The 22,362-nt window shown below is 34.2% G+C and overlaps 2 protein-coding genes across 3 annotated transcripts in view; one reads left to right on the forward strand and one right to left on the reverse strand.

The window, feature by feature from the left end:
* The window catches only part of LOC136032112 (DNA polymerase delta catalytic subunit-like), a 77,583-nt gene extending 70,482 nt beyond the window's left edge, over positions 1-7,101 (forward strand). For both annotated transcript variants that reach the window (XM_065712276.1, XM_065712275.1), the window contains exons 19-20: positions 2,118-2,385; positions 6,917-7,101. In XM_065712276.1, coding sequence (XP_065568348.1) covers positions 2,118-2,385; positions 6,917-7,010 — 362 coding nt within the window. In that variant the 3' untranslated portion in view covers positions 7,011-7,101. The remainder of the gene's footprint in view (positions 1-2,117; positions 2,386-6,916) is intronic.
* Positions 7,102-16,651: 9,550 nt separating this feature from the next.
* Positions 16,652-18,635, reverse strand: LOC136032118 (uncharacterized). Its single transcript, XM_065712286.1, has 2 exons — positions 18,533-18,635; positions 16,652-17,015 (listed from the first exon to the last, which is right to left on the reverse strand). Exons 1-2 carry the CDS (start codon positions 18,539-18,541, stop codon positions 16,722-16,724), a joined length of 303 nt encoding a protein of 100 aa, XP_065568358.1. The 5' UTR covers positions 18,542-18,635; the 3' UTR covers positions 16,652-16,721.
* Between the last annotated feature and the right edge of the window lie 3,727 nt (positions 18,636-22,362).

Here is a 22,362-nt window from a genome sequence, read left to right on the forward strand (position 1 = left end):
CATTGTATGGGCTTATTACCCATACAGCTAGAAATTGTCTAATTGCCTAGACTAGTGTCATATCATCAAGCAATGCACTGTTTTGCAAATTTTACTGTAAAAATAAATAATGCTTATTTTCTCTATTGAATTAGCCTATGACATCGATATGATTGACAACAATTAGTAAAAATCGCTTGTCTACAATCACTTAAGAGATTTAGTACAGTTGTAGTTAAATTTTGTATACCAGCCTTTGAAAAATTATATTGGTCGATTTTGACCTGAGAAGTTTAGTTTTTCTTGAATCGCTATTGGTACTATGAAAAAGTTCAAATTACAAACAAAAACTAACAAAAAAACAGAAAGCCTCTCAGTTATGTGTTGCTGGGTAAGATTAAAATCTTATTGATCACCATATTACCTATCGTATAAAGGCATTTGGGTGAATTAAATGAAGCTCCCTCGAAATATGAAAGGATGAATAGCGTGATCACATATGGGATGGTATGCACGATATACATACGTCCTGTCAGTCTTCACCCTCATTGCTGCATCCTTGATAGAGTATCGAAACCTCAAATGCTTAGATACCGTATAGTATATATAGTATAGAGTATACTATATATTTTTGATACCTTACATATACTACATATATTTGATACCATAGAGTATCAAAACCCCGAATCCTTAGTATTTCGACCCGCCAACAGCAATTAATAATTGCAGGCAAAACAATACACGTGATTTTCCGTGCGAGAAAGGATCAGTCGCGGCGGGACTATAAATGACAACAAATGATTGACTTAATGAGTGTCAACTGATTTCATTCATATGTGAATCTTCCAATTTTGGGCAATTTAGTAAAAATTTAGCTTTTACCATATGTTTTGGTGAGCTCTGATTGAATTCACAGAAATCGTATTTTGACTCAACGCCAAATGGCTCTAGAATCTAAAATATGTTATGAGTATGTTTTACTAACTGATCTGTTACTGAGATATAAAGGAAATATGTTTTTTAATCTTAAAAAAGATTCCCACGACAAATGATACATTTCACGTCGTGTGGAAAGTGGAAACAATGATGCGTCTCGTATTATTAACAAAGTCCGTTTCTTGAGCTTAAATTATAAAAAAAAGAATGATGTTAATTTTTACTGTGTCAGAATGCCAAGATTTTTAGTAGTTGCATATACAAGATCTGTTTGAATAAGCGCTGATAATTGTTCACTGTGTAGAAAAAAAAATCTCACTTAGATCGTTTTAATGGAACCTATAAAGTTCCACATTAAAAAGTCACAAAACTTAATAATTTAAAAAATAGTTACTTTTTTGTACTTGGGTTTATTTAATGAAGAGTACTTTCCATTCTCATGAATTTTGAAGAAGAACAACTACCTTAAATTGTGGTAAATGTTGACCATGATAAATAGGGACAAATTAAGTGGAAAAAGTAAACTTCGTTTTATGCCAAGCTATTGCAACTTGTATTTTTATGTTTCAGGAAACCAGGATGTAAATTCTATTATAAATTAATTTTGCATACTCGCAAGGTGCTCCTTTCAAATCTAAAATTAAAGGATTTTGAGTTAAAAAGTGAAAATTAGGTGACGTAGAATTTAAATTAGGCGGCCGAAACCTTTCGGTTCATGGCCGTTTTTTCAAGTGCTGTTTGCCTGGGTAAGACAGTGCACGTGGTTCTTGGTTCTTTTTTCAAGTGCCGTTTGCCTGGGCAAGGAAGTGCATGTGGCTACTGGAAGGCTTTTGAATATAAAATACTAAACTAAAGTGACCCTCGATTTTCGCATCGAAGCAAATGTCCTTTAGTTAAGATTCGCTCTAGGTTGAAATAATGCGTAAGATTCCTGTTTTGATGTTATTTCAATTGAGTTATAAAATTAGCAAGTGCTGCACTTGAATCTAGCTAAGATATTAGCTGTTTTTTCTTTTATTAGAAACTATACTCTTATTAAGGTCTGATTTAATTTCAGTACCAATGGTTTGGGTTTGAATCATGTTGTGACAGCATTCCCAACAATTCATCATTGGTAAAGCATAAAATACAATGTCAAAAATCAATAATAATTAAACAGCAATCATTTTTGGCAATAATTTACAGTTTTTTTTTCTTTTTAGGGGGTGATCATACTCGAACCAAGTCAGTGGCTACTTCAAAAGTTGGAGCTCTTTCAAGTTTTGTTTCCAGAAAAGCTTCTTGCATCGGCTGCAAGGCATTACTCAAAGATGAATCTAAGGCTGTCTGCAATTACTGTGAACCAAAAGAATCTGAAATCTACCAAAAACAAATTAGTCAAATGAATGCACTTGAAGAAAAATTCTCTAAACTCTGGACTCAATGTCAACGCTGTCAAGGAAGTTTACACGAAGATATTCTTTGCACCAGGTTTGTTTCATCTCAATACTATTGTTCGTTATTTATTTGTTATTATTTGTTGTTCTTATTTGTTATTACTTGTTTTTGTTTTTTTTTACAATGAGAGTTGCCCCATTATTTGGACGGGTAACTTTTGGCTTATATATATATATATATATATATATATATATATATATATATATATATATATATATATATATATATATATATATCTATATATATAAAAATAAGTTGTCTGTCTGTGGATCTGTGGATCAGGTGACGTCATGTTTCTGTGTCGGCTGACGTCATGTTTTCGACTGACGAAATTACGAAATTACATTGGGACACAAATGACGACCAGGACACCGGCACATAGGGAATATAAATGACGACCGGGACACTCAAAGAGAAAGCGACCGGGACACAAGGAATGTTCAATTAGCAATCACCATCAACAAAACACCGTCAACAAACCATCACAAATGACGACCGGGACACAGGGAGTATAAATGACGACCAGGACATAAGTAAAAAAAAACTAAAAAAAAAAGGTAAAAACTACAAAAAAACTAAAAAGAAAAAAACAAACTAAAAACTAATAAAAAAACTAAAAAAGCTAAAAAACTAAAAAAACTAAAAAATAAAAAAAACTAAAAAAAGGAAACAAAAAGAAAAATAAAGGAGAAAAACAAAACTAGAAAAATAAAAATAAAAAAAAAACTAAAAAGAAAAAAGAAAAAAAAACTAAAAAAATGTAAAAACCAAAAAAAAACTAAAAAGAAAAAAAGGGGAAAAATACAAAAATTTATTTCATCATTTACCATTTCAAAAACGAATGTATATACAGACTGGGACACCGGAATACAAATGACGACCGGGACACAGGGAATATAAATGACGACCGGGACACAGGGACACAACTACAACGGGGACGCCGGGGGGCGCAGGGGGATATATAAATGACGATGGGGACACAGAGAATGTTCGATTAGCAATCACCATCAACAAAGCTCAAGGGCAATCATTAGAATCATGAGTTATAACTAAAAAAAAACTAAAAAAAAAGGCAGAAAACTAAAACCTAAAAAAAAGACCAATTCAAAAACGAATGTATATACAGACTGGGACACCGGGACACGAATGACGACCGGGACACCGGGACACAAGGAATATCAATGACGCCCGGGACCCTCAAAGAGAATTCACAGACTGGGACACCGGGACATAAATGACGACCGGAACACATGGAATATAAATGACGACCGGGACACCGGGGGGCACACGGAGATATATAAATGACGACATATATCTATCTATATTCACAGGTGGGACATAGGGACACAACTACAATGGCGCGTAACTAATATGGCGCGTAACGACTTACGCGCGCGGGGGGGCTTGGGGGGGGCGCGAAGCGCTCCCACCAACTAGGTGTTGGGGTGGCGCGAAGCGCCACCCCAACAGCTAGTATATATATATATATATATATATATATATATATATATATATATATATATATATATATATATATATAGTAGAAATCACAGGTAATATACGTTTTAATGCCGTTTAGGGAAATAAGATACAGAATTTACTTTTAATGTTAGTATCAATTGAGTTAATGCCATTTGATTGATCGATAATGCCATCAGGTTCTGGGACTTTTGTCGAATACTTGTTAATAGCCCTAAATGAGGGTCTACAAATATTTGATATTTTTCCATTACTTTTGGACGTCATCATGGTAATGTTTGTCACATTTTATTGCTCCCTGTAATTTTTTTCTGACGCTATAACGAGTTAGTGAGGCTTAGTGACACGTGTCTTTCTTTTGTTTATCGCCACATAAAAATATCCAGTAGCACAATTATTTTGACAGAGATGAATTATTACGAGTGCAGGTGCTCGTTATGACGTACTGTTAGCTATAAACTATCCTTTATAATGTGTTCCTTTCAGAAGCTGGATTTCTTTTACTGACCATGTGCTTCTCTCACTTCACTGCTTTTGGTACCTTTGGCAGGTTAGGTCGAAAGCAAAACACATGTCTTTAAAGTTTAGTTACTTGTCAAAGATTAATGATACAATCTTGTGGTATATTACATTAAAAAAACAAGTTTTTCTAACTGAAAATAAGGAGCGACATTAAAACTTAAAACTAACAGAAATTACTCCGTATATGAAATGGGTTGTCCCCTCCGCAATCCCTCGCTCTTTATGCTAAAGCTTTTAATTGTTTTAAAAAGCAGAATTGTGGTAAAGAGTCAAACCTTAGCGTAAAGAGCGAAGGATTGCGGAGGGGACAACCCATTTCATATACGGAGTAATTTCTGTTCGTTTTAAGTTTTAATGTCGCTCCTTACTTTCAGTTAGAAAAACTTGTTTTTTTAATGTAATTTCTGAACGTTTTTGAATTAATGCATGTTTGATTTTGGCTCTCCACACATAAATTATTAAAATGAAATTTACATTTTAATTCCTTTTTTGGCTAAATGGCTTTCTCTTAGTTCTGATCAGACGATTTTGAGAAATAAGGGATGGGGAGGAGGCCTAGTTGCCATGCAATTTTTCGGTTACACAAAAAGGCAACTATAAATTTTATTTTTTGACGAATTTTTTTATTAGTAAAAAATATACGTAACTTAAGAATTAACTTACGTAACAAACTTTCATATTCTTAAATTTTTATTATGTATATGAGGGGGTTTGTACCCTCGTTAATACCTCGCTCTTTACACTAAATCGTAAGTTTTGTGCCGATTCTGTAAGAATGACCCCTGAATCAGAAAGGCCGTAGAATAAATAGTTGAAATTACTAAAAATACTATAGCATAAAGAGTGAGGCATTTATCTCCTCCTAAATACCTCGCTCTTTATGCTAAAGTATTTTTAGAACCCCTCATATGCGTAATAATCTCTGTTCGTTTTAAGTTTCAATGCTACTCCTTACTTTCAATTGAAAAAACTTTTCCATGTTTATTTTTTCATTGTTTTTTATAGTAATATTAGAAAATCCTGCGCCCTTTTCATTGAATTTTTCTTCCCCCAAGACTTATTTCTCCAAGGAAAGCTCCTCCCACATAGCCCCCTCCCCTCAACCCCACCCCCAAAACCAAAAAAAATCCCCTGAAAACGACTGTACACTTCCCAATAACCATTATTATATGTAAACACTGGTCGAAGTTTGTAACTTGCAGCCCCTCCCCCAGGGACTGTGGGGGAGTAAGTCATTCCCAAAGACATAGTTATTATGGTTTTTGACTATGCGGAACAAAATGGCTATCTCAAAATTTTGATCTGTTGACTTTGGAGAAAAATGAGCGTGGCTGGGGGCCTTGGTGCCCTAAAATTTTTTTGGTCACTTAAAAAGGGCACTAGAACTTTTCATTTCCGTTAGAATGAGCCCTCTTGCAACATTCTAGGATCACTTGGTCGATACGATGACCCCTGAGAAAAAAAACAAAAAAAAAAACAAATAAACACGCACTCGTGATTTGTCTTCTTGCAAAAAAATACGAAATTCCACATTTTTGTAGATAGGAGCTTGAAAATTTTGCTATAGGGTTCTCTGATACGCCGAATGCGATGGTGTGATTTTCGTTAAGATTCTGTGACTTTTAGGGGGTGTTTTCCCCTATTTTCTAAAATAAGACAAATTTTCTCAGGCTCGTAACTTTTGATGACAAATACCAAATTTGATGAAACTTATTTATTTAAAATCAGCATGAAAATCCGATTCTTTTGATGTAAATTTTAGCATCAGAATTTTGTTATTTAGAGTTTCGTTTACTATTGAGCCGGGTCGCTCCTTACTACAGTTCGTTACCACGAACTGTTTGACAAGGAAGCTGGGGATGAGATACTGATGTACGTCCCTGATGTATAGGTCCAAATATAGCTGAAAATGCATCAGAGCGTGGGTGTTCATGTTGAGCTTATAGATGGCCTTTAAGATCTTGGGACATGGTTGCACAACAAGCTAAAGTGTAATATCTCGTGTATTGAAGATAAAAATAGAGAGAGGTCCAAGCTCCTTCGCACTATGAGGTGCGTCTTCAAATGGTATTATGACTTTGAGACATGTTTTGACTAGGGACTTTTAGAACATGGAATATACAGAGACTATCCTAATGGAAGATGGGTCTCAAAGGGCAGATTTTAAAGGAGTTCTAATTTTAAAAAAAAAATCTAAGCGCTTGGACTTGAAGATTGTATTTTTTAATGCACAGCCGAGTGAAACTGAAACTTCCAACTCTAAACTAAACTAGTAATCAAGATTTTAGGCTTTCAGTAAATTTGGCTTGAACCACTCAAATAAATATGGCCGTTGACTCCAGCTAGTGATACCGTTTCCTATCCCTGTTTTCAAGCAAAATTTTGAATCCCCACCCCTTCTTTCCAACGTTTTGAAATTTAAATTTGCTCATCAATACTTGGAAGAATACAAACGTACTATTAGCGTCATTCAGTCATTATTATCATGTTGAACTCCTTATATATCACAATATTACGATATTTCTCTTTGCAATTAACCGTGCTATCTTGCCTTTATTTTCAGCCGAGACTGTCCGATTTTCTATATGCGAAAGAAAGTCCAAAAAGATCTGTCCGAGCAAGAGAAGACAATGCGTCGATTTCAAGATGAGTTTTAAATTGAGAAGAAGATCTTGACGAGGATTAATTGAATATTTTGTATTTTATAATCATTTTTCCAGCGAAATTAGCAATAAAATGGATCTGCTATTTCTGTTATAACTTAAGGTTTGAAACCAACAACTTTCAATGTCCTTGGAGATTCTGAACGTACCGCAGAAATATTTGAAACTGCTCCGTTAAAAAATTTAAAGCTCTACTCGGCAGGTTTGACACCAAAACTGTGGAGTCGCTAAATCCAAGATGCTGAGTTTCACGCCGTGAAAAATACTTTTTTTCGTCCACCTTTTTCTATTTTATAAATATGGCTCCAACCCTGACTCCCAAAATTCAAGATGCCTGACTCTTCCTTTTGAATAATAGTTAGGACTCCCTAAATTTGGGTCTCTTGTGGTTATAGTGATGCAGCTGTGGTTCTGCGTCAAATTGTTGAACAACAATACCTGTAATATACTTGAACAAAAGTGTCAACTGTGATGCCTTAGATGTGGGGTTTACTGATATGATATATGTTCCAAATAGACTTATCATACAAAGTACAAACTGTTTTATTTCGCCTCTGCAAGTTAAATGTCTGGTTGACTCAGACGTGGAATGTCACCTGCAATTGGATTTTGACCCTCAAGAATAAATTTCTTCGGAAATTCAAGAGCTACAAAACATGTCTGATTTTTTTTAAAAAAGAACAATTATTTTTGTTTGTTAAGACATATCAGAAACTATATTTACTCTAAAATTTCTGGAAAAACTTAAAATTAAAGAGCAACAATTTCGGGCTCGGTTATCCAACATGGCTAACCGTAACATATCATTCGATGACATTTTCTGTGGTAAACAGTGCACACCATTGAGTGTATAAAAAGAAAAAAAAACATGATTCAAAGACAAATTATGGTAGTGTGTTTGTTCCTTAACACAATTCTAAGCCTTTCCCACCCCGCCTCCACGACTTCGATGTTTGGTTATTTCTACTAAATGTGCATTTAGAAATAAAACTAGATACTTAAATAGTTTAGCCTTTATAAAAAAAGCAGCCAAAGGTAATGGATGGCCAGTGGGTACTTTTTATTTTCACATGGAGAGGTTTTTCAGTTAATTGGTCTTCCCTGTCTCTTAATCACTTTAAACCGAAGTTTCACTTTTGTGTGACGATTTTTTTTTACACAGTAAACTATGACTATTGGAAATATGTGTTAATCACCATCTCCTGAACTCCTTTCTCTGTTCGTTAAACTGTTAAATTTTGAAGCTTAAGTGTTGATTACTGCTGTTTCCAGAATAAGTGGAGAGCTGTCACTAACTCATCATCGATTATGTAGGTTTAGTGCAAATGATCTTCTCCAATTGTACCTGGAAGATTTAGGCCTATTAGAACCATGAGCCTTTTAAGGTTCAAGGTACCAGCTCTGCTACACAAAGACTCTCTGACCCCTTTCCTTACTATCCGGAAAGCAGCTATGAAGGAAAAATATTCCAAAACAAATGAGGCTTTAGACGAACCAATTCTGTCAATTGAAGATGTTATTGTTAAAATAATATCTACTACAAAATATAACCACTATCAGATCTTGGATTTGTGATTTAATCTCAGAAAATTGTTCTAAAATCATGTCAATGGATATAAATTTTGGAGCTATATTAAATGCACCTCCGTAGACAACAATTTAAAAAGCTCAGGATTGAGCACCTAAGCAGTTTTCTGAAAACTTCTTAACAATTCTGGAATTGGCTTGAACGCAATAAATCCTTATTCCAGTCTTCCCTGGTGGTCAGCAGTAGATGTAAGGCGTTTTTTTTGTCGGGAGACAGGCTATTTGAAAACATAAGCATTAAAAAACATACATGGTGATTTTTCAGCCGAATTAGACATGATATCTGATGCTATACAGGACCTTTAGTGATGGTTGGAAATTGCTAGTTATGTGCCTAAACCAATTGATCCCATTACAGTTAATAGATATTTAACTAATGACACAAAAGAAAAGGTTGGAATACTGTGAGTAAGCGTTACGTGAAAATTGTCACAGGTCAGTGGTCTTCAAAAAAAGGCAATTCCATCCCTCATCCCTCCATCAAAATAAACTCATCCGTCTATCAAAACAAACTAATCCCTAATCCTCTCAGTCAATCTTCTCAAACAAACTCCTTCCTCCATCGGTCATCCCTCCATGAAAACAGACTCATCCCTCCATCAAAGAAAACTCGTTCTTCTATCCGCCATCCCTCCATCGAAACAAACTCATCCCTGCTTTGAAACAAAATCATGCATCCATCAAAACATGCATATCCCTTCATCCTAGGATCAACACAAACTAATCCCTTTACTAAAACAAACTCTTCCTTCCATCTGTCATTCCTCCATCAAAATAAATTCTTTCCCCCATCCGTTATTCCTCTGTCAAAACAAACTCATCCCCTAGCCCCCATCCATCACCTTTCCATCCCTCTTCCGCCAATAAAAAAAAACTAATTCATCCATGCATCATTCCTCCATCAGCACAAAGGATTCATCTATTTGACAGAGGGATGAGAGATGGAAGGCTTAATTTGTTTCGATGAGGGATTAGGCTATGCATGGAAGGATGAGTTTGTCGTGATGGAAGAATAAGTTTGTTTTGATGAAGGGGTACGGGACGGAGGGATGAGGTTTTATTGAAGGATAGCGGATAGAGGGATGAGGTTTTATTGAAGGATAGCGGATAGAGGGATAACATAAAAAGAAAGAAGATGATCAAAAACAGGGTTTTTACAGGCCAAACGAAAATACTGAAGAAACACAGAAAGCGAATATTTCGAAAGAATAGCCGCCTCTTTTCTTTCTTTATGTTATGGCAGGCCAATGTGGTTTAAGAAATTATCTTTAATGGAGGGATTAGTTCGTTTTGATTTAGGGATGAGGGTAGAGGGGAGGGAGGTATGTTTTTCTTTGTACAGAGGTTACAAATAAAGGGATGAGTTGGTTTTGATGGAGGGACGGAATCAAACCAAATTCTTCCCTCCATCCGTCATCGATTCATCACTCATCCCACAATCAAAACAAAACTCATCCCTCCATTAGTGTACCAACTCTATTAGCTAATGTACTACTTCTGCCACAGAAAATATTGTGTGCTAAATATAGTGCACCAAAATACAGCGTACAAACTCCTCCTGCCATAACAAGCATGGTGGACAAAAATTTTATGTAAAAACTAATTATGTCACAAGAAATATGGTTTACTACCCATTCTTACCACAGCAAAAATAGCGTATCAAAATATGATATCCCATCTGTTTTGGTCAGGCCTGGATTTACGCATAGGCCCGCTAAGCCCGGGCTTTTGTGCATCTAAAGGTGCACAATGCCGAGAGGCATAAAAAAAAATACTGAGTGATTTTTTTATTAACAAAACTTGACTGATGTGATTGATCGTCGAAGTGCCAGGTGCACATTGCTGCTGCACTGTCTATTCACAGAAAAGCGGTTTTAAAACAAAACACACATTCATTACCGCTTAAAAAACTGTCCGATGTCACCCAAGAATGGCAGCCGAGAGCTCGGTATCACCTCTCTCCTGTATTACTTTTGGCTCGTCACTCTTCAGTTGCCTTCTGTTGAGGGCATCTACTATCCCCGAATTTCAGCCAATTTCCCTGTAAATCTCTGTTTCGCCCCGAAAAAAATTGCTTGGGCCTAGAGTCACCATAATGCTTCGGTCTAAGGGTATGGGTGCCCATATGGGGGGGGGCTCCATCCCCCCAGGCTGAATGACACTACATTAAATTTTATATTTTTGTTTTGAGATTTCTATTATGCGGCATTGGCCGCTTTTATTAATAAAATTTTGTTATATTAAGTGCCGATTTGACCAAATAAGCCCCCCCCCTCCTAAAATTCAGCTTATGGTGCCCATGCCTAGGGGCGTCAAAGATTTGAATCTGGCCCTGACTTTCGCCACAATAACTATAGTATATCAAAATATTGTACACCTACCTTATAACCATTTGCGTCAGAGCCTGTATGGTGTACCAAATATGGTGCCCTAAAATAAGGTGTAGCAACTACTTCTACCACCACCAATATTTTGTACAAACTTTTTATTCTACAAAAAAATAGTATGGCGCAGCAAATATTGTGTACAAACAACATTTTACAATGGATATGGTGTGTCAAGCGTGATACGGTAAAATATTATCTATCAGCTACTTTTGCCATAAGAAATACAGTTTACAAAATATGGTGCACCAAAGTACCAGCTACTTCTACAACAACATCTATTGTTTAACAAAGTATTATTTGCCAACTATTTCTGTCATATCATTAAATAAGCGTTTTACATCATTTTTAATGCCCCATCTCAGAGCGTCCCGAAGAGATTGGAGCTAGACATGTTTACACTATGAACAACTTCTTAATTTTGAAGTAATTTATAATTTGATTTTTACCATAGTACCATAGTAATTATATCATAATTATTTTTACGGTACCTAATGAGTACTAGTAATTAACACCATAGAGAATGATCTGACCAGCGGCGCCGGTATGTACAAGATAATTAATTTCAAAAATCAAATGAATGTTTTTTTGTTTTTTTTTAATGAATATAAATAGGGACATGGAAACTTTACAAAAAAAAGCAAACACGTTTTTTTTAAATGAATGCAAATAGACCCCTCAAATACTTTGATGGTGGGGCGAGGATTGGAGGGGTAAATTTTTGATGAGAGGATTAATTTTCTTATTTAGGGATTAGAAATGAGAGACGGTTCTTGTGATTTTCCCTCCTCCTACCCTTTCTGCACCTTTTTTCCGAGTAAGCCTGTGGAAATAATCTTTAAGTTACAAAAGAAACATTTTCTTTTTTTTTGAATAAAAGGTTGGCTATAATCTCACAGTGCCCATGCTCATGCTAATTACAAAAGAAAGCAGGTCAGAAACTTATTTCTACATTAACCCCCCTCCCTCAGATCCTCTTCTATGATTACCTGAGAGCTCGGGGAGTTCGAAAAGATAGAAAATACGAGTATGAAAAAGGGCTTTCAGACACATCATCCGTGACTCCTTACCCCCTTTCCTACCGAGACGATGACTCAGAGGACCACTCTATAGTAGCTCATGCGTAGTTAAATTATGCATCAATGAGCATAATTTTATCAAGCGTCAAGAGAATCGGAATTATTCGTTAAGTGAAATTTTAATATAAATGTCTGAATTAATCGTTTATTCTGTATGGACTACGTCAAACTTTAAGAATGACTGCAACCCGCGCGGTATTATTGCCTCTGAGTTTGGATGGCTCAAGGTATTGTTGGAGTATCCAAAATAAACACCCCGAAAAAACTTCCACAAATGCCCCCCCCCAAATTTGATGTTAGACCCTCAAAAATAATGTTTTTCAAAAATGTTAAAGTCACAAAAGTATTTCTGAATTTTCAGCTCGATGATGTTTGCTCTAAAGCTGATGGGAAAAGCCTTCAAAATAAAGGATAACATTCCCAGGCGTGTATAAAAAAACATGGCTAATCATAGTAATTTCAATGAGTCGATGATATGTGCTGTGGTAAGAAATGCTAAGCATTGAGCGAATATAAAAAAACATCGTTCAACAGAAAAATTACGGCAGCGTGTCCGTTGCTTAGCACACTCTAGACCTCCTTCACCCCGCGCCATAATTCTGATGTTTTATCCTTTCTATGAAATGCTCAGTTAGAAATAAAAAGTGTTTCCTAAATACTTTCGTGTTACCTTAATTCAAGATGCAATCAAAGGTAAGGGATGATAAGTAAGTCACTCTTACTTTCAGGTAAAAAAAAACTGTTTTCAGTTAATTTTTGTCCGTTTTACATCATAAACAGTGTTTCTCTTAATAGAAGGGTTCCTCCTGCCCTCTTGATCAGTTCACACCAAAGCTTCGCATTTGTGTAACAAACTATAAACTATAATCAATGAACTTTAACTATAGGAAATGTGAGCGAGCCATATCTCCTTAATTCTTCCCTCCATTCTTTACGCTAAATTGTAAAGGACCCACGATAAAGAAAGATTACTAGAAAATAGTTACCAAGCTTGAACGAGCTAAAGAGGGTTTAAATATGGAATATAGGTTATAAAAGTGCTGAAAATGAATATCTGGAGGCGCATTTGAAAATCTATGCGACAATGGCAAAAAGGGCGTATCTGCAGAAATAGGAAAAAATGAAGATTGGGTATACTTTTAGTCTGAGGAGCTTTTTTGAGCATTTTGTCTGGTAGAATATTCTTCCATGAGCGTAATTTCAGATCCAATTCCACTAATAAGGGATTTCAAGAGAAGAGGGTGAGTATTATCTCTCCACTCCACTTTTCAAATTTACCTTCCCTTAACTTGGACTTGCAGGCATTAAGAATTTACTAGTTCTGCAAATGATCGACATTAACGTGAAAAAGCTATACTCAGTGAGATACCAAGTGATTTTTGCAAGTTCTGTCCCATCCCCCACCCTAAATTTTCCGATATGACCCGGATTTTCCCACGCTCGGACATCCTCTTTCCACTATACTTATGCGAATTTCCTAGCGGAAATTTTATGGGTGCACTACCTAGCAATGGGATCTCATTGGACGAACGTCAATGCAATCACTTTGTTGATTATCGAAGCTGATATTAAATGTGAAAAGTCGACCAGGCTTGTTTAGCCTTGTGCCACCGATTCATACTGTTGAATTCACATATATCTTGATTCGATAAGAAATTCTGATCTGGTTGGTGTCACAACAAGCCATCTAGCAGTCGCAAAGCGGATTAGTACCCTACCTTTTGTTGCCTCAGTTTCGTCTGCTTTGTAAGACCTTATTAAATTGACTGAAACTTCAAAGTTTGATTCTCTACATCACGAAGATTGCTTGAAATTTATCAAAAAGCAGACGATGCTTGTAAAAACAGCTGTGTCATATTGCACTATCACACAAACCCCTTTACTACGACTGAAGAAATCCTTATTAATGTGATAACAAATGAATAGGCTAGTTCATCGGTTACGAGCTCCTTACATCTGAGGACAAACTTTTGTCAAGTATATCAAAGGGGATGAAAAAGCCTCTTAAAAAGTTCAGGTAACCCCGATGAATATGGCTTCAAGAAAATCAGGACCAAAAACAAATACCATTGGACACAATGCAGTTTTTCACAGTTCATGACAGTGAAGAGAATCCTGTGTGGGACAGATTCCAGCATTAACAGTAGACTGATACATGTTCAAAATATTCTGAGCGTTGAACTCTTTTTATATGCTCCTTCAATTTTGGGGCTCAAAGATTCTACGTTGGCTCTTCGAACTGGTCTTAAGTCTACCATGCTAGGCTTACTGAGAGAAGCCAGTGGGTTGCGTGAATGGTCTGAAAACCAGAACTTTGAAGAGTAACATTGCTTGTATGGTCGTGAAGCCTTTGTTATCAATTTCATGCTACTGATTCACCAAAAACCACCACCTGAACACGAAACCATTGAAATCCATGCCATGCGGTTATTTAAAGCTGTGTTGAAAGGGATACCTGAAACAACAAGTGAAATCCATATCGTGGGTGACAGGTGTGACGGACTGTTTGGCCACACTGATCCAAATGGTGGCAGTATGTCCCTGAAGGACTGCAGTAGGTGTCACTAGTTACGTGGCCACTTCTCGGCCACGTTTTTTGCTGTTTTGCCTTAATATCTGTGGTTTTGATAGTTGAGTGGACCTCAAGTGGAGCCAAGATGTTGGTTTTGTTTTGGGCGATACTGGTCAAAGTGGTTTTAGGTTCTTTTTGTTTTGTCTTTTTTGGAAGTTCAATTCCGTATCGATTGAAATGCAGGGTAATTGAATTTTTTCTTCTTCTATTCTTTTCTTTTTTCTATTCCTTTTCTTTTCTTTTTTATTTTCTTCTTCTTTTTCGTACTGTTTTTATTTGTATGTGTATTGGGGTTGTAAGCCCAAACAAGCTTTGCTTCGGGCCATTTGCCAGTTTTGTTTTGTTATTTATATTACTAAACCCATCTTTCTCTCTCTCTCTCTAAAAAAAAAAAAAATCTCATGACTTGCTGAAATGACGTTTCGAACGGTTTGGGGTCTAATTTCATGAATATCCTCCATGTGTTATGGCTAGCTAGTAGCTAGTTTTCATACTTGAATATGATTCCATACTTTATGATATCTTCAGCTGCTGTATAAATAATGACAGTTATCGTCGGAATTGTTAGACGTATCTTTGTGATTTTTTTAATAGAATTAATGTTATTATTCTTATTTGAATGTAATACAAGGCTAATTTATGCGAGTGTTTAATAAGTGATTTTAAGCAATTCGCTTTTGAAGGCAGGATTGGCTTGTGGGTTATTTCGTCATAGATAATTGTAGAAGAGACAAGATTGGCTGGAGAATTTACATATTTGACATAATGGTAATGAAAGGGGCTGAAAAATGTATTCTAATCTAGGACAATAATATTTTGTGGAGATTGCGTTGTCCATAAGGGAATTTTATCCTTACATTAGTATGTTAGCTATTTTGTTCCTTGGATTTTGCTTTCTTGTTTTTTTCTCTTAGATGCTTTCTTGTTTTTCTATGAATTGTTTTTAGTATATTATTGCTAACAAGTTAAAAGGATGTTTCCTTTAGGATGTAAAATAATTTGAATTACACCATTAAGTAATTGTCTTCATACACTACTAACCTATGATGTTAATCCTGGTTCAAATAAGACCATTTTAATGTATCAGATTGAATTAGCTCAAATTAAGCAAATGAGATAAATCGTGAGCTGTTTCTCTTTGAGGTATGAAATGATGACTTTTGAGTGTACTGAGTTGTTTTTTAATGTAATGAGACTCAGCCTACTCATTCATTTTGCTGTTTTACGAGGTTAGTCAGTAGTCCAATGCTACATACTCTTTCTACTTCAAAATAGAATTGTACGATAAATGGCACATTATCTTCGCGCAAGGCTCTACTAGATTTACTTGCGACCAAGTTAATGTCAGCTGTATGTTTTTCTTTCTTCTGTTTGTAATGATTCGATATAACAGAGCAAAAAGCAGAATATAACGATAAAGAACGGTTAAAGAACAGCAGAATATAACGGTTAAAAAGCAGACTATAACGGAGATTCTGCTGTTTAACGACAGCTATTTAATGCAAGTTGAATAATGAGTTGAATAATTCGATATAGCTTGTAGAAAATTCCTAATATATTTAATGGAACACTCGATATATCCCAAGGTCATATGCAGTTAAATTTAATATGGGTTTATCCTCAGGTCGTACGGCTTGTCCTGCAAACAGTAATATGTGTGGGGTCATATTGATTGGTCTTAATTGTATTAAATATAATAGTAATGGGTTGGGACTGGCAAGGCTGTTCAATGTGGTGCATATGTCAATTTTTGCATGTTTTCACGAATGACTTTGCGATTTCATTACAGGACTTACCAGGGAGGGTGGCAATGGGCAGAAGATGTTTTTGTATATTTTTCTTATAATGTTGGAGAATTTGTTCTTAAAATTTATTTTTGTTCTTTCGTTTTTATTGTTCTATTTACACTAATTTTAAAACACTACTTTCTTTCTATAAATTTCATGAGCAATAAGAAATACAGCTTAAATGCTAATAATTGAGAATAGAACAAACAGCTAAAATAATACTAAGTAAGTGAAAAAACATTTAATTTGAAATAAATTACGTAAAAAACTTTTGTAACTTAAAAACTTCCTTCTTTCTAGCCCCAATGTGCGTATCCATATGATGGATATGCGTAACTATATGAAGGGTAGTAATGACCATAATAATGGTAAGGATAGTAACTATAATGATGAGTTTCTGCTCCTTTCAGATCTTCTTCGACAGGTGCGTCCATTTCAGATGCTTCTCTTCTCAGCCTGTAACTAGGATCGTCAAAGGGAAGATCACCTCTGTTAGCTGTTAACTCTATATCTTGAAAATCAATAGCTGGTTCCCTTGGATTATTTGGTTTGGCTAATACCGCAGTGACATAAAGGGCAACAAGTAGAATCTAGAAAAAATAAAGTATTTATATTGATATAGATAAGTATGTAAAAAATGTGTATAAATCCTTTGAAGACCTATATTCTACTAATCCTGCAAAGACGCCAAGAACAACAAGCAAAATCAAGAACGAAGTTCAATATGAATGTTATGTGAGCATTTCTAAATTCAAGTACCAATTTCAATTGGAATATCAGTAATGCATTTAAAAATTTACAGAACTCGTTCTTGACTAAGTTTTACCACCAATCTTATCATGTCTCGGATTGTGAATAGAGCTTACAAAGAACATGGTAACAAATTTTAGTTGATGATTTTTTTTTTTTAAGTTCCAAGATTTAATTTGGGGATTTAGTTCATAGGATATCTATTAAGGGAAATAAAACTGATCAAAAACTGCAGTTTTATAATAAATGTGTCAATAGTGTACTGAACATCAGCATGGAAGAAAAAAAAAGAAAAATGATTCAAATGACTTTCTTTGATAACATCATCGATTTCATCTTTCCAGATTTAATTACAAGAAGCAAAAAAAAAGAAAAAAACTGATAAAATAAAATTAATTCTGTTAAAGTCTACCATACAAAAAATAAATCAGAAGAACATTTCAATTTGAAAAATTCCAAACATTCAAACATTTCACAGAGCCTTCTGAAACGAATAGAAATTGAGAGACAAAGTTCAAAAGACCTCGGATAAAAGTGAAATTTTTAAAATAAAAAAATGGGACATTATGTCATTATTGAATCAGAACAATACATATATAAATAATTGCCAAGTAAAGTAGATATGTACTTATCAGTTAAATGATCCACGTTAAATGCAATAAGACTATACTTGCTTGGAATAATTCAAGACATTTAAGAAATGTCTTTTTTTTATTCATTTCGCATCAAGATAAGTTCAATTATCATTGTTGCTATAATCTTATATGCTCATTACAATTTCAGCTTACAATTCTATTAATTTATTTCGTTTTACTGTGGTACTCGTTCATAAGTTCATAAGCTTATTAATCCACATTCACAAACAAATAAACAATTTAAACAACATTTTCGCACAGGAGAAAACCGATGAGGGTTTGTATTCTGTTGAAAGTCCACATAACAACTTGTCTTTTAACTCTACTATTTACTTAAACGTCAACTATTTAATTACAACTGTTCTAAATAAACAAAAAATAATAAATATATATATATATATATATATATATATATATATATATATATATATATATATATATATATATATATATATATATATATATATATATATATGTGTGTGTGTAAAAATAGATAAATTTATAAATAACTGAATTTAAAAAAATAAAAGATAAATAAAAATATAAAAGTAAAATAACAATAACAAGTCCAGTTCCCATCACTCTTCAGTACTCAACCATGTTACTTTAAAATAATTGATATTTCATAAGTTTTCGAAAATGAACTTCAAAAATTGCGGATTGACTAAAACCACTAACAAAAACTAATTTACAATTTAAAATGACATGAATAAGCTACTTACATATTTCATTACTAGCAATTTTTGGAGACCAACCAACTTCGACTAAAAGATTCAACTGATAATGTAAACTAAAGAAGTCCTTATATATATTTGAAAATACAGACTGTATTTTTCTAAATCAAACTAGTTTCAGGTGAAAAGATACCGGGGACTTTTTCAATTGACGTTGGATAAGGCAGTGGTAAAGAACCGAGATTAATTAAGCAAAAATTAGTGGTACAATTTCTTTTAGTGTAGAGCCCTATCAAAAGCAAGATACTTGGGTGAATCAATGCACAAAATACAGGTTAACTAACTGTGATTGTTGATTTTTGGGGTGAGAGGGAGGTGTATTTATATGATTTATTGAGCTTGAATTTTTGGGGAGGAATTTGGCTTTAGTCCCTCTCTAATGATGCCCCTGCAGGCACAAACTATGAATTACTCTTGCGTGGCATTTAGTTGCTACGTAGTGACGGAAGAAGGGGAAAATGTCAAACTTCAACCATGTACATGCTATAACAGTATTCCTTCTTCAAAGAGGGTGAAGAATGCAAAAGATTGCTCCCCCAGGGACTGTGGGGGGGGGGTTAAATCGTCCCCAAAGAAGTATTTATTAAGTCTTCGTCTACGTTGAACATAATGGCCATCTCAAATTTTGATCTAGTGACTTTGGGAAAAAAATGAGCGTGGAAGGGGGCCTAGGTGCCCTCCGATTTTCTGGTCACTTAAAAAGGGCAGAATAAATCTTAATTTCCGTTAGGATGAGCCCTTTTGTGACATTCTAAGACCACTTGGTTGATACGTTCACCATTGGGAAAAAAAACAAATAAACACGAATCCATGATCTGTCTTCTGGCAAAAAATGCAAAATTCCACATTTTCGTAGATACGAGCTTGAAACTTCTACAGTAGGGTTCTCTGATACACTGAATCTGATGGTGTGATTTCCGTTATGATTCTACGAGTTTTAGTAGGTGTTTCCTCCTATTTTCTCAGGCTCGTAACTTTTGATGGGTAAGACTAAACCTGATGAAATTTATATATATCTACAATCAGCATTAAAATACAATTCTTTTGATGTAACTACTCGTATCAAAATTTCGTTTTTTAGAATTTGTGTTACTATTGAGCCGGGTTGCTGCTTACACGGCTTGAAATTTCCCAGCAGTTTTATCAATCAGATTAAATAAAAAAAAAACAAGTTTTTTTAACTGAAAGTAAGGAGCAACATTAAAACTTAAGTGGATAGAGAGGAGGATCCTCAAGTCCATTGTTAGCAAATATTTATGTAGAATATGTAGAAAATTTAGCTATGATACATTATTTTTTTAAACCTAAATTTGGGCCAGATATTTGGAGGATGTATTAGTTATTTGGAATTATGGGAAATTACAAATTGAAGGTTTTCTGGAAAACTTAAATAATTTGGGAGGGGAATTAGTTTTTACAATTGAAAATGAAACATAGAATAAGTTACCATTTCTAGATATTTGGATCCATAGAAAGAATAATAAACTAATGTTTCCAATTTACCGTAAACCAACTAAAAACAATCGCTATTTGTTTTTCGTATCAAATCACCCGATCCAAGTAAAAAGGGGGGTAGTTATTTCTTTAGTTGATAGAGTGTTAAAATTAGCTTCACCAGAATATATGAGTAGTGAATTAATTTTTATTAAGGATATTCTAGTAGGAAATGGATATCCCGAAAATATGATTTCTCAAATAATTGAAAAAAGGAAAAAAAAGTTACTGGAACCTATAATATTAGAAGAAAACGGATGAAATCAAAAAACAAATTACATAACTTTGCCCTATATCCCAAGGTTGTCACAGAAATTAAGGAGAGAATTAAAAAAACATAATTTAAAAACATCTTTTAAATCGGGACAAAATATAAGCTCATGGCTAAATAATGGAAAATATAAAGTTCCAAGAAATATACAGCAGGGGGTATACAAAATTCCATACTCCTGTGGTAAATTTTATTTAGGTAGAACACAGCAGAATTTACAAACTGGGCTACAGCAACACAATTATGTGATAGATTGCTCGCTAAGACAGAATAAAAAAACTGAAACTTTTGAATCCGCTATAGCAGAACACGTATATAATTTTCCTCATCACAGTATTTTATTTGATCAGACAAAAATTTTTGACAAGTCTGTAGGACTTTTACAAAGTTTCAGAGAAATTATAGAAAAAAAAAGATTATGTATGGGGGTATTAGTATCAATAGAGATGAAGGGGATTTAAAAATAAATTCAATTTATAATAGTTTAATTAAAGACCAGTCAAAAACTTCAATAAGTATTGATTTGCATAATTGTCCCGGAACAAGTAATAACCTTGCAAACGAAAGTCAAAGAAAGGTCAATACTGTAAGAAGTCAACAGACTGCAGCTAAAATAGCCAATGAAAAAATCCATTCAATTTATAATTCATAACTTTGTTTCATTAACCTGTAAGATTTTGATTGGATTTGGGATTGGGTGACCTGTCTTTTGTTGCAAGTATTTATAATTTTCATTTTTAATAGATTCCCATTTATACGCCGAATGTGGTAGAGGAAAGTTTCATTATATACAATTGCTTTAGTTTTATTCTAAAGTTATTACCGTCAGTGCAGGAGTTTTGTTTTATAATGTGAGTTTGTTTCTTATTTATTTTATTGTTTATATTTTTTGTGGTGTTTTATTTGTCATGGCATTTTATTTATGATGTCTTAAAAAAAAGTCTTTATTTTTACAGTTTGTAATTTTTTTTTCGCTGAGAAAGGCTCCCGGACGTGGGGCCGAAATATTTGGAGTATTTTTATTATTTTTTTAGTTAAAGTGTAGTATATATATTTTATTTTTGTTCACTGGCTTATAGAAATTAAACCCGTTTTTTCTTCAATCGATTTTTCGTAATAAGATTCTCTGATACGCTGAATCTGATGGTGTGATTTTCGTTAAGATTTTATGACTTTTAGGTGGTGTTTTCCCCTATTTACTAAAATGGGGCAACTTTTCTCAGGCCCATTCATACCGGGATATGTATTCTCCCACTTATCATATCTATCATAGTGACAATTGGAGCATAAGAATCATCTAGTGTCAGAGTCACAAATCTATTCAGGAATTACAGTATTTAATTTGTACTGCATTTCCTCTAGCCAATTTAAATGGATTGCAGAATCTACATTTTTCATCATACTCATCAACAACTGTCCAATTCTCACATGATGACCAGCTGCCCAGTGTATGCATGCAGAGAGGATATATATAGAACATTTTTTTAGTGTTGACTCTCTTACATCAAAATGAAACTGATTTACGATCGATAAGGAGGGTCTTTTGTATTGCTAGAGAGGAGTAATCGAGTTACATAACAATTCAAAATCAAATGATTCTTTTTGAAAAAAATCTTCTAAGTTATCGATTTATTTGTTGTTCTTATGAACAATCATTTGGATACAGTCTTAGATGAACATTGAATTTCTGATGTAGGGTTCAAAAACAAATCCAAAATACTTTTTTGTTTTTTCTCGATTAATATGCCAATAAATTAAGTAAATGCGTTTGGACTACGACTCATAAGTATCATACAATAATTTAAAGCCAGCAATTCATTTTCCATATTACCATCATGCATTCTTTCAGAAAATATATTCTTTTGTACTGATAAATTTTTAAAACGATCATGCCGATGCAGACTTTTTATTACCATCATTTATTACCATTTATTATCATTTATTACCATCTGGTTACTAGGGAAGTAAATATATATTTTGCTAGTATGTCTTGTCAAATGGAACTTTGATTAAAAAGATATATTCAAGCTCTTTTCTCTCTGAATTCTACTTT

The sequence above is a fragment of the Artemia franciscana genome, chromosome 10 (assembly GCF_032884065.1).
Source record: "Artemia franciscana chromosome 10, ASM3288406v1, whole genome shotgun sequence".
Taxonomy (NCBI): Eukaryota; Metazoa; Arthropoda; class Branchiopoda; order Anostraca; family Artemiidae; genus Artemia; species Artemia franciscana.